At 37.9% G+C, this 14,063-nt stretch overlaps 1 protein-coding gene across 2 annotated transcripts in view; it reads left to right on the plus strand.

The window, feature by feature from the left end:
• scn3b (sodium channel, voltage-gated, type III, beta) overlaps positions 1-14,063 on the plus strand; it is a 51,386-nt gene that overhangs the window by 14,919 nt on the left and 22,404 nt on the right. For both annotated transcript variants that reach the window (XM_063038237.1, XM_063038238.1), the window contains exon 2: positions 10,378-10,541. In XM_063038237.1, coding sequence (XP_062894307.1) covers positions 10,378-10,541 — 164 coding nt within the window. The remainder of the gene's footprint in view (positions 1-10,377; positions 10,542-14,063) is intronic.

The following is a 14,063-nucleotide window of genomic DNA, read 5'->3' on the forward strand; positions in this document are numbered from 1 at the left end:
ATTATCTCTTTCTCTTTCTACAGATGCTATCTGACCTAATGACTATTTCTAGCTTCACATGCTATTTGATCAACAGATTAACCTGGTTTCTGTTTCTGGAACTTTTCATTCAATCTAACAATTCAAGTTTGGGTTGAACACATGTTGAATTTTTCAAATATCTATTTTGGACTTCAATTCTTGATTTGACTCAAATTATTCCCATAGTTGGACATTAAAGTGAAGGTCCAGCCCATTTTCACTCATCCACAAATGGATGTTGCACTTAAATGGCAGAAAGGTTGAAATTAGAATACTATTTTACTTAAGTATTCTGGAATCCTCCACAATATTATGAGTCTCCCAGTTCATCACTGACTGAAAATATGCAGTCACATTAGTTGCCTTTCATGCAGTCTCTACAAATACACAATCACCTAGGGTTAGTCTTGAATTTTATTTTAAATAATCAAATTTTGCATTCATATTGTTGTTTATGATATAGGATTTTCTCATTACACAACTGTCATCCTGTGGTGTTTTTGTCCCAGAGTGTTTCTTAATTAGCTGTTAAGACTTAAATCTGTGGGTGACATCATGTTTATTTTAAGACTATAGGCCATGTATTACTGAGAGATACAATAGGTTTGCAATACAGAGTATGGGTGTACTACAGATATAAAAAATAAGCTTAAACACTATTAATACTGATAATTTTTCCAATCATGTAGCACATCTAACAACAACTTTAATGTTCAAGTTTGGGAATTTCTATTTCACTAATGCCAGATTAAATTTGAATGTTTTTTTAAATTACTATTGATCAGTTAATGGATACATTTTGATATCTATTTGAACAGAGAAATGTTATATATTTTGTAGCTATTTCACAATCACTTTTCTCACAAAAGCTGCGCCTAATTATACTGTATATATCCTATCAAAAAAATGTCTCAAGGTTCTCATGAGCATTTATTTTTGGATTCACTGCACAAGTTGTTAAGTTTGCTAACTTGCAAGAAACTGACCTATTTTATGATATAATTCAAATTCTTTAAATTTTGTTTTATCAGAAGGCTGAAGTTGAAAGCTTCCTCTAGGTGCAAGGAGGAGGATTTCAAAAGAATAGAATTAAAGAGGCAACATTTGCTCCATGTGTCAGTGCTGGATAACTTGGCGAGTACCGAACGTTCCTTACATTGGCTTAGAGTTCAAACAAAATACCTTACACACTAAATAGGAAAACCAGTCAGCAGCTGAGATTGTGAATGCAATGCTGCCAGTTGTTAGGGTCCTGCTTATTTTAATAACAATTAATAGCTGTTATTTTATGGGGAGGAATATTCTTCCTTAAACAATAGGAAAATTTGAATCATCACCTGATATGAGGTGGATAACTAATAACTGATAGACATTTTTGGGCTTATAGATTTTTTGGTTAACTTTTAGGATCATTAAGAACTTTGGATGTAGAAAGGAGCAAAATTACCAGTTATTCCTTGCAAATTTTCCTCCTACATATTATTGACAAGTTAGAATTTCGATACATTTGCTCAGAAGTGAACTTAATAGTTAGCATAAAAATTAATTTTATAAAAACTACTGATACATTCCTTACTGTTTTTGATTCTCCCCACATTTTTTGAAATTAGTTTCTTTTCGGCTTTTATATATGATCCAATTTCCTATAATTATAAATATCTTGGTTTCTTTGTTTTTAAATATATTCTCCTGTGCCTTCACAGCTCTTATCTGTAAATCTGAGTATCCACATGAATAAAGATTGGGCAAGTGGAGGTGAGGGGTAGATTTAATCCCTCAACTGTGAGTGTGTTTACATTGGCAGTATGAGGTGTGGTGTAAATCTGTAAAGAGAAATTTAACCCCACCCAGTTTCAGATTCAATTCAGAGACAAATTGTAATATAAACTACATTAATCACTCATGAAAGAGCAAAATTTAGTTGCAGGTTTTTAATCTAATCCTAAATATACAAGTTTCTCAGGGTTTTGAAACTTGCCAGTGCACCCATGGTAAAAAGTAGGGAGTTGAGTACCAGTATGAGAATAGACATTGCTCTTGTGAGTGATTCTGTTTAAGAATGTTCTCTCCCCCACCCCATTCCCATAGAGGTTGTACTGGATCTTGATAGATGTTGGAATTTTGAAAGGACAATTAACTTTGTTGCTCATTTCTGATTCTTACTACAGTTTACATTGCTTGTTGAGCAATACTATGAAACCTCAGACTTGAGGAAAAGCAGCAGACGGTCCCTGAACCACTAATGCTTGTTGTTGCACTGTTGTGGTTTAACAAAGCCAAACTCTGCATACAACTTACACAAATAGAAAATCAGCTCAGGACCAGGAATTGGAGTAGGATGGGAGAATCTGTAGTTAGAATCTTGCTGGGAGTGGGCCAGCAGTCAGTGAAAATTTAAGAGCATGGGATTTACGAAGGGATCAAGATAAAAAGTCTTACAGATATTGCTTGGAGGCTTCAGTGATGTGAACATGCAGGGTTGAGTGAGGAAGATACAGGGACCAGCACACATTGGTGGAACAGGTCAGGATGCCTCCAATTTGGAAGATGGAGATGTTTGAAGTTCAAATTAGTCTGGTAGGTTGAGGCACAAGGGTGTAGCTAAGTCCTGCGCAAATAAGACTTGTTGTCGCGGCATTGTCGAGGAATCTCAGGAGATCCATATCCACGATTCCCTGGAACTGCTTCAGGTTTGCAAGGGTGGCTGATAGCAGGAAATGCCCAGTAGGATATCTGAACTGTCATTGTGACTCAAATAATAAATAAACAAATCTGACTCTGAAATTATACAATTCTGTACTATTCCAGGTAAAATTCATCATTATACAATCTAATTTCTGGGCTATGTTTTTATAATGAGCAAACAGACTGTATTGCCCTCGCTGAGATGTTGTAACATCAACTAGACGGTCAGCCAAACTCCATTCAAAAATGACATGAGAGTCAGGGAAAAGCCTCCCAGATCCTTGGTTTTATTTCAGACTCAAAGGCAAAGTGAACGGAATAAGGAACCTTGGTTCTCAAGGGATATTGCAACTCTGATAAAGAAGAGGAGAGAGTTGTATGACATGTATAGGAAACAGGGAGTAAATAAGGTGCTTGAGGAGTATAAAAAGTGCAAGAAAATACTTAGAAAGAAATCAGGAGGGCTAAAAGAAGACATGAGGTTGTCTTGGCAGTCAAAGTGAAGGATAATCCAAAGAGCTTTTACAGGTATATTAAGAGTAAAAGGATTGTAAGGGATAAAATTGGTCCTCTTGAAGATCAGAGTGGTCGGCTATGTGCGGAACCAAAAGAAATGGGGGAGATCTTAAATAGGTTTTTTGGATCTGTACTTACTAAGAAAACTGGCATGAAGTCTATGGAATTGAGGGAAACAAGTAGTGAGATCATGGAAACTGTACAGATTGAAAAGGAGGAGGTGCTTGCTATCTTGAGGAAAATTAAAGTGGATAAATCCCCAAGACCTGACAGGGTATTCCCTTGGACCTTGAAGGAGACTAGTGTTGAAATTGCAGGGGCCCTGGCAGATATATTTAAAATGTCGGTGTCTACGGGTGAGGTGCCGGAGGATTGGAGAGTAGCTCATGTTGTTCCATTGTTTAAAAAAGGATCGAAAAGTAATCCGGGAAATATTAGGCCAGTAAGTTTGACGTTGATAGTGGGTAAGTTATTGGAGGGAGTACTAAGAGACAGAATCTACAAGCATTTGGATAGACAGGGACTTATTAGGGAGAGTCAACATGGCTTTGTGTGTGGTAGGTCATGTTTGACCAATCTATTGGAGTTTTTCGAGGAGGTTACCAGGAAAGTGATGAAGGGAAGGCAGTGGATATTGTCTACATGGACTTCAGTAAGGCTTTTGACAAGGTCCCGCATGGGAGGTTAGTTAGGAAAATTCAGTCGCTAGGTATACATGGAGAGGTGGTAAATTGGATTAGACATTAGCTCAATGGAAGAAGCCAAAGAGTGGTAGTAGAGAATTGCGTCTCCGAGTGGAGGCCTATGACTTGTGGTGTGCCACAGGGATCAGTGCTGGGTCCATTGTTATTTGTCATCTATATCAATGACCTGAATGATAATGTGGTAAATTGGATCAGCAAATTTGCTGATGATACAAAGATTGGAAGTGTAGTGGACAGTGAGGAAAGTTTTCAGAGCCTGCAGAGGGACTTGGACCAACTGGAAAAATGGGCTGAAAAAATGGCAGATGGAGTTTAATACTGACAAGTGTGAGGTATTGCACTTTGGAAGGACAAACCAAGGTAGAACATACAGGGTAAATGATAAGGCATTGAGGAGTGCAGGAGAACAGAGGGATCTGGGAATACAGATACAAAATTCCCTAAAAGTGGCATCACAGGTAGATAGGGTCTTAAAGAAAGCTTTTGGTATATTGGTCTTTATTAATCAAAGTATTGAGTATGAGAGCTGGAATGTTATGATGAGGTTGTATAAGGCATTGGTGAGGCTGAATCTGGAGTATTGTGTTCAGTTTTGGTCACCAAATCACAGGAAGAATATTAATAAAGTTGAAAGAGTGCAGAGAAGGTTTACAAGGATGTTGCCGGGACTTGAGAAACTCAGTTATAGAGAAATGTTGAATAGGTTAAGACTTTATTCCTTTGAGCGTAGAAGAATGAGGGGAGATTTGATAGAGGTATATAAAATTATGATGGGTCTAGATGGAGTGAATGCAAGCAGGCTTTTTCCACTGAGGCAAGGGGAAAAAAAACCCCAGAGGACATGGGTTAAGGATGAGGGGGGGAAAGTTTAAAGGGAACATTGGTGGGGGGGGCGGCTTCTTCACACAGAGAGTGGTGGGAGTATGGAATGAGCTGCCAGACGAGGTGGTAAATGCAGGTTCTTTTTTAACGTTTAAGAATAAATTGGACAGATACATGGATGGGAGGTGTATGGAGGGATATGGTCCATGTGCAGGTCAGTGGGACTAGGCAGAAAATGGTTTGGCACAGCCAAGAAGGGCCAAAAGGCCTGTTTCTGTGCTGTAGTTTTTCTATGGTTTCTCTGGTTTCAATGGCATGACATAATGAATAAGGAGTGAAACTGAAAAACAACAAAATACAATGCCATCACCTCGCTGTTCCATTCACTCAAGTAAATATACACAGGTAAGTAAGAACTTAGCTAAGTTTCCTGCAGGTAAATATTATAACATTCCAACAAGTAAATTCTACAGGTGAATAGTATGTGTAAACTATTAGCATCTAGGTTAGTGTCTAATAAACTCAAAAATAACATTCTATTTCAGCAAAATCTTATTGATACTTTTAGCTTAACTTCTAAACAATATAACATCAACTTACAAGCAATTCCTCTGCTGGGACAACAACAGGATAGCTTTAGATAGAAACCTCTTTTGCCCCAAACATAAACCTTTGGCTTCCTTGCAGCCAATGTCCTTTTCTACTTACAACTTCCTGGCTGTTCAGGAAGTGATCTCATACAGATTAGAATTTGCTCATTAAAATAAAAGCTGCATGTTCATAATCACATAGAAAAACATAAATGAATTGCCCAAGGGCAGAGCACAGACATTATAAATGCAGCACTTGTGTAAAATGCCCATGTGGGTTGATGTATTAAGTGTTTACTATTCATTCTCCAACATGTAGCTGCCATGGTTTCAACAAAGAAAGAGACTCAAATCATTTTTCAGGACATTCAGCTGATGTGAATCATGACTCCTCCATAGTCAACTCCATCTCCACCCCTGCCCACCTTGGGGCAGCACGTTAGTGCAGTGGTTAGCACAATACTTTACAGTACAAGTGACCCAGGTTCAATTCCACCACTGTCTGTAAAAAGTTTGTACATTCTCCCTGTGACCATGTGGGATTCCTCCAGGTGCTTTGATTTCCTCCCACAGTCCAAAGACTTACTGGTTGGTAGATTAATTGGTCATTGTAAATTGTCCCATGATTAGGCAGGGGGTAAATCAGGAGACTTCTGGGCAGCATGGCTCAAAGGGCCTATTCCATGCTGTACCTCAATAAATAAATAAATTATTCGGACAAAATATGTGGGTCCTTCTATAGAGTGACAGGAGAGGCCCCATCGCTTTGATTTGCCTTCTGGTCTTGTACTGAGCACTTCTTGGAGGGCATTGTAATGCTGAATGGTCAGGGTTGAGATGTCTGTCGTCCTATTACATATGGTAGAATTTGCAAGCTCTAGGTGAAAACCCAAATGTAATTGGTGGTTGTCACACTTACTGCTTCAAGCAGATGGCTACTCATTTCCTGGACAAGTACAAAATTTCTAGACTAATGGGACAAAATCTCAGATGAGGGGATCATCCATTTAGAGCTGAGATGGGTCTAATTTTCTCTTTTGTAAAGAGTGCTATGAAGTTTTGTCATTATTTTATTTAGCGATACAGCACAGAACAGGGCCTTCTGGCCCTTCAAGCCACACTGCCCTAGCAACCCCAGTTTAATCCTAGCCTAATCTGGGGACAATCTACAATAACCAATTAACCTGCCTTTGGACTGTAGGAGGAAACCAGAGCATCTGGAGAAAATACACACATTTCAGACAGCAAACCTGGTCCTGGCTAAGTTGTCAAGCAAATAGCCAGCCAAGGGTCAATGTCTGACAATGACCCTCTGCCACATTTTATTTTACCCCAACAGTTTTAGGGTTTCATTAGATGAAAATTGACTCCAAACATGTTTCAGTCTATCAGCTGTCAATATATTTGACCTGTTTATACAATTGAACCAAAGACATTGAATTCTTGGTTGGTTTTGTTTAACACTGCTTTAGGTTCTTTCTCAGTTGTGTTGCTCAGAGCGTGAGCACTGGAAAACCAATTATCTGGTCAATTCTGTCTATACCTGTGCTCTTCACTGTGATACTCTCTAGTAAATACGGTAATGATGCAATACAGAGCATCAGCCCATGGGCTGTTTGTAATTTGTAATTGTAATCCAAACAGTGAGCTTCAGACCTCAATCATGCAACTTTGCATTGAAAATGAGGCTTCATTTAACAGAAAAAAAGTCCCGTTGAAAGTCATACATCACCTAGTATCCAGTTACTGGGCATTATTTAAGAGATAAGGTCTAAATAGTAAAACTGTCATCAACTTAAAGCAACGCACATAAATTGCTGGTTGAACACAGCAGGCCAGGGAGCACTTATAGGAAGAGGTACAGTCGACGTTTCGGGCCGAGACCCTTCGTCAGGACTAACTGAAAGAAGAGATAGAAGAGATAGTAAGATTACTATCTCTTCTTTCAGTTAGTCCTGACGAAGGGTCTCGGCCTGAAACGTTGACTGTACTTCTTCCTATAGATGCTGCCTGGCCTGCGGTGTTCAACCAGCATTTTGTGTGTGTTGCTTGAATTTCCAGCATCTGCAGATTTCCTCGTATTTGTGTTTTTAAAATCAACTTAAAACGTTATCTGTTCCTTTCTCTATGATGCCCAATCTGTTGAGAATTTTCTGTATTTATTGCAGATTATTTTACACATTCCTCTGGTTTTGCATTGAGAATTATTTCTTCTAAAGATATTTTCCAATAATTCTAATTTTCTAACATAAATCTCTGGTTGAGTAAATAATCTCATTTCTCTTTTTCCATTGAGGACTTTGATTGAGACTTACAGGATCAGATGTATTATACCCTTTACTTTGTCTGTTAAATATAATATGTATATATATTACACACACACACACATATATATCTATCTACAAACATACAAGGGGTGGATTACAATAATTACAAGGATCTTATTTTAATCCAATTCACTTGATCATTACCTCTCAAATGGATTTACTTCTATGAATGTCTGGAGTAACATTTTAATCTTTTGAAACCAGTGTAAAAACTATAACATTTTAGTGAGACTGTGTACTGTGTATTATATATGATCTAGACAGGGTTTAAAACAGTGCAAAAAGATTGAGGCAAGGTTGACATCAAAATTACAGGTTTTGGATAATTTACTTAACCAGAAGGATAAAATTATAATTAGCGAATGGCAAAGGGATTGAAGTGCAAGATTGAAGGATGGAAACAAGCCTTTATAATTAGATACAGTGGGAACTCAATGGGTGAATTGCATAGGCTTTAGTAAAGAACAATCTGTTTAAGACCACAAGACCATAAGATATAGGAGCAGAATTAGGCCATTTGGCCCATCGAGTCTGCTCCGCCATTTCATCATGCCTGATCCAATTTTCCTCTCAGCCCGAATCTCTTGCCTTCTCCCCGTATCCCTTCATGCCCTGACCAATCAAGAATATATCAACCTCTGCCTTAAATCTACAAAAAGACTTGCCCCCCACAGTTGCCTGTGACAAAGACTTCCACAGATTCACCAGTCTCTAGCTAAAGAAATTCCTTCGCTGTTCTAAAAGGATACCCCTCTCTTCTTTGACTCTCCCACCATAGGAAACATCCTATCAAGCCATTCACCACTTACTAGGTTTCAATGAGATTACCCCTCATTCTTCTGAATTCTAGTGAATACAGGCCCAGAGCCAATCAATAAATCAAGTTTAGAAATCCACTACAGTGACGTTTAATTCCTTGAAGAATTGAATACCATTAAACAAGATGAGAAAATTCTGTTAATGTTTAGCTGATAGTAGCATGTTGTGTCAGAATTTAATTTGAAACTTTTACTTTCTAAAATCTATAATCTACTTACCATTGTGATGCTAGGCCCTACAATATCAACATATTCGACCCTAGAACCAGAAACAAAATGCTGGAAGAACTCATCTGTGGAAGCTAAAGAAACAAGTTTCAGGTGAAGAACCTATATCAGGACTGAGAGGGAGGAGGAAAGATTGCCATTATACAGCAATACAAGAGAGGGATGGGACAGTTTAGGGGCAGATGGAACCAGATGGACATGGAGTGAATGGGAAAGGTGAATTGACGGAGAAGAAAGAATAGTGGACAATTGAAGAACACAAGAGCTTAGGTTATCTTATATTCAGAAAATTCCCAAGCAGAAAATGGGATGCAGTTCTTCCAATTTCTTTGGCCTCTCCATAGCAACCCTCCCCATCCAGTTCCACCATCACCTACCAGACCAGCTCCTCCCTCATATTCCTTTCAGAACTGATGGAGGGTGTTGACCTGAAATGTCAACCCGCTGAGTTCTTCTAGCACCCTATTTATGTTCTAGATTCCAGCATCTGTAGGCTTGTCTTCATACTACTGCTCCATCTTACAAATGGATGATACAGGTTTCTTGCAGAGATATGCCCAGCTGATTATAGGTGGACCAGCTGTGGGACATCTGGAGTCCTGGTATCATTCTGCTAATGGTGAATTTACACACATAATATAGAAAAGAATGTAAAATGACAGTAGGAAAGCCAAGCTGTCTACCTACAGTTCTGGAGAACAGGATCATCCTCAAGAGAACCGGCTAGATTAAAACTGAGAAAAGTATAGTAAATGAGAACAGGTTTAACGGATGTAGACCTCTGGCTAGGGTAGATGAGATTCCAAGTTTTATGGGTGGATTTGTGCAGGGGAGTCAGATTTCCCTTATTCACATCCATCATGTATTTTTTAATATGAGATTAAGATTAGCATTATTTGTCACGTGTACATCGAAATATACATTGAAATGTGCCGTTTTGCACCAATGACCAACACAGTCAGATGATTGTGCTGGGGCAGCCTGCAAGTGTCGACACACTTCCAGTACCGACACCTCAATAATCCTAACTGTATGTCTTTGGAATGTGGGAGGAAACTGGAACATCCAGAGGAACTTCATGCGATCTCGGGGGGAACAGACAAAATTCTAACAGACAACAGCGGGATTCAAACACTGTCTGGCGATTTCTGGTGCTGCAAAGCAATTGCGCTAAACGCTAAAATATTATTGATGATAACAATGCATGGGTTGAGTTTGTCATGGCATCAAAGTTATCCATCAAATGCTTCTGACAAAATAAGGATGCTAACTGATTACTGAAATGAGAAAATGTAATTACTGTTTGTTTAAATGCGTTTTTTCCATTGTTAATGTGGTGGTAACATACTTGACTACTGAAGAAATATTTAAATAGTTGAAGTAATTTCAATATTTTAACTTTTATTTGAACATTTTAAGTGAACCTTTTCTATTTCTCCTCTAAAAATACTAATTCAAAAATATATGTAATGCATAGCGCAAAAATTATGATGGTAAAAGTGACACAACAGTGGGTGCATTAAGATTGTTGAATTCAGACTGGATTTATGAAACACCATCAGTCAAAAGCAAGCAGAATGTGATTTCCTATATAGCCTTCTGTCAATAATGAGAAGATGCTTTCTTGAGGTGAATTTAGACTGATTTCTGCTTCTTTCTCTTATAGTACATAGTTGCCATTTAGTCTGTGTTGAAGTTCCTTCAGATACTGAAGCCCTACATGGAACTGATATGAAACTCACTTGCATTTCCTGTGTGAAGAGAGAAGAAGTAAATACAGACACTATGGTTGAATGGACCTACATCAACAGTGATGGAGAAGAGATTTCAGTATGTGTCTACTTAAAAGTATAAAATGCAGAAGTTAAATACTTCATTCACCAATTAAAATAGTTGTCTGTTTGTGCAGATTGATAGTTATAGATAAAGTTAAACAATGGCCTAATGTAAAGATTCTGTTAACATTGCTTATGTTAAACTTTGGAAAGGGTTTTCTTAAAGATTGCAGTAAACACGATAATATCAGGCTACAGTATTGAAGACACGCCACTTCTTATCGATTCTTTCCACATTAACAAATAAATCAAGTCTGATTAGTCATTAGGTTAATAAATTAATGAGGTCAATTTCAGAATGCTAACCAACAACATAGAAAATGATAAATGTCTTTTAGTGTATACATATCAGTATTTTGTAACATTTGTAAATCATGCCTTTTAGTCACTTTTCTTGCTTTAGAATAGACTGATTTACTTTTTTATTAAAAGTAGATGCTATTGCTTTAACAAACTAAATCGATAAAACTCTGAAACAGACATGGCTTCATTGTTGGTTCATTAAAAAGAAGTCTGCTATGAAAATTCAGGGCTTCACACCAAATTGCCATTGTCAACATTATCTATGCAATCCTTATAACAAAAAATTTCTAATGTTAAAGTAGGTAAATTACTTACACATTTTAAATATGAAAGTCTTGGTGGTGGGGTAAAGACACATTTCTACCAAAGGAGGTGTAAGGCGCTCCTTCTCTCCCCTAGCCTGCAGCTCACCTTTGGACAAGGTGTAGCACCTGCTTAGCACCCCGCCCCCCATCCCCGATCATGGTCCACGTGAAGCCATGGGAGCAGGTGATGGATGGTCGTATGAGCAGCTGGTGTATATCACAAGTCCTGGTTATGCGATCACTGATGCCAGGTGGACAATCTCCGAAGAGTGTTGATAATGGCTGGGGTCACTCGTCTTGTAAAGACACCGTCCAGAAGAAGGCAAAGGCTAACCACTTCTGTAGAAAAAACTGCGAAGAACCCAATCATGGTCATGGAAAGACAATGATCGTCCACGTCATACGACACGGCACATAACAAACAAATTATACTCAGCTGAAACAATTATGCATTGTCTGGAGGAATGCAATCTCTACCTGTAATATAAAACTAAAATAGAAGATTTTATATCACATTGTTATTGTATTATATTCTTAGTAATAATTTTTATCAACTGAACCAAATTAATGGGAGGAATATTTTGCTGTTTAGTAGGAAGCACAACTTAAATGGATAATTATCCAATGTTATTATCGGGTACATAGGACTGAGGAGTGCAGATAATTCTGAACCTACTTTAAATCATTCACAACATAACTTTCAGAAAACTAAGTTACAAAAAATGTGCAAATATTTTTCCAGAAGGTAAAGAAGAAGAAGAAAAATACATTTTAAAATAATCATTCAGTTTTAAACAGATTCCTCTGATGGTGGATGAGGACCCAGTCAAGCCCCTACTATCTGGACTTCCTACCCAAACTTCATCTTCCTGCCTATAATTCTTTCTTTAAGGTGCAAATTTTACAGAGCATCTGACTGAGCTTTTGGTCATCTGCCCTAACATCTCATGTGACTTGGTTTTTTTTCATTAATCTTCCTGTGAAACATATTGGATGGCTTGTGTTAAAGGTAGTGTTTAAAAACAAGGCATTATTATTAAAGATTAATTTTCAGCTCAAGATTCCGTACCAGGACTGAGGGGGGAACAAGGAAGAGTGACAGTATATAGCAGCCTCAGTCCCCATTCTCTTCTCAATCTCATTTTTCCATTCTGTCATCATCCCCTCCTCATCTGCTAGCCCCTATCCCTCCCTTGGACTGTTAATGTACTGAGTTTCCTCTCAGTTCTGTGTGGGGTTCTGAGCAAAATGTTGACTTCCATATTTTTGTTCTGCAGATGATATTTGACCCACTAAGTTTTTTAGTATTCTGTTTTTGTTCATACAGGCACATTTTGTTATTAAAAACTAAGGTAAAACTAGATCTGCCATTAATATGAAATAAAAACAAAATGCTGGAATACTCTCAGGAACTGTGGAGAGAGAAACAAAGTTAATATTCCTGTTGTTTGCGTTTAATATTTTATTTATGACTTTTAATTCAGAATTAAACATGCAATCTAATGGCTGCTGCATGCTGAACTTTGCTTTCAAAACTAATGAAAATGAATTTGAAGCAATATCAAGTCGTACCATATTGCACATTTCACTGCTACTGACTGATGGGGAAATTTCCAACATCTCTAGAATTGGGCAGAAATAGGTGACCAAGGATTCTAACCTCTGGTTGAAAAAATGGGATGAAGATAAGATTAAGAAAATGTTCAAATATGTTGTCTCCATTGTCAATCAAAAAGAATTCTTTTTAAAAAAATGCTTGCATAATCAAATGGAGAAAGACCCCCAAAATACAATTTAATTGATAAGTACACTTATTATCAAAGTATGGATGCAATATATAGCCCTGAGATTTGTCTTCCCACAGGCCGCCACGAAACAAAGAAAACCATGGAGTTCGTTCAAAGAAAAACATCAAACCCTCAATGCGCAAAAAAAAGAACAAATCGCGCAAATGGCAAAATAAAACGAGCAAAAAATGCAGAATATAAAACAGCAAACCACAAGTCATTGAAGCAGACCAGGAATGTTTAGTTTCAGCTCAGTTCAATCAAATGCTGTGCTGTTTGTTGACTGTAGGCCACAAAGCCAGTCCACCCAGATCAAAATCGCACAAAATAGCAACAAAAAAAGCAGCTAGAAACCAGAAACACATCATAACATGAACTACAAAGTCTAATCACAAACCGCGTCAATTAAACCTTGCCCAAGACTCAAGACTCTGACACCATGCTCTGGCAGCAACAAGTGAGAGACAGAGAGAGACCAATCGGACACAGGCACTTTCCGCCAGGAGCAGTGAGCAAAAGCGATTGAGACACCAGTCACTCGCGGGCAGATAGCGCTGAATACTTGCTTCTCCTCATTTATTTCAATCTGCTTCGACACGTTAAGCTGTGAGATCGGCAAGAAATGGAGTTGATCACCGGCTCGCTCCCCATGAGGCTGAAATCTCACCGAACCCCCTGAGAGACAGCAAAGCACCAGATCGCTCAATCAGCCTGAAAACATCATCAAAATGTAAATTACAGGTTCCAACAGTAGCAGAATCGTATTTGAAAGAAGTATTGGTAGTAAAGGAAGTAAAAGAAGTAATTTTGTGAATTGTCTGAAGGACATCACCTTTGGTCATGTTCAAAATGTATTTCTACTACATCTTACTGAACATATTTTTAATTGACACCTATAATATAATTCACCTGTTTCTGTATACATTGCACAATGAGTAAATAATACTATTTGTGTGTGGAGTTTGTGCCCAACATAGGATGCTTATGCTTACCATTGTATAATCAATATTAGAATGAAATACTCCCTGGCTAATTATGGTGCTGATTAAATATTTAGTCTCCATGTATACTGGATCAATTTACTGGCAAGTCAAGGCAGAATTAAAGAGGTAGTATTTTCAT

Source organism: Mobula hypostoma, chromosome X2 (genome assembly GCF_963921235.1).
Source record: "Mobula hypostoma chromosome X2, sMobHyp1.1, whole genome shotgun sequence".
In the NCBI taxonomy this organism is placed as follows: Eukaryota; Metazoa; Chordata; class Chondrichthyes; order Myliobatiformes; family Myliobatidae; genus Mobula; species Mobula hypostoma.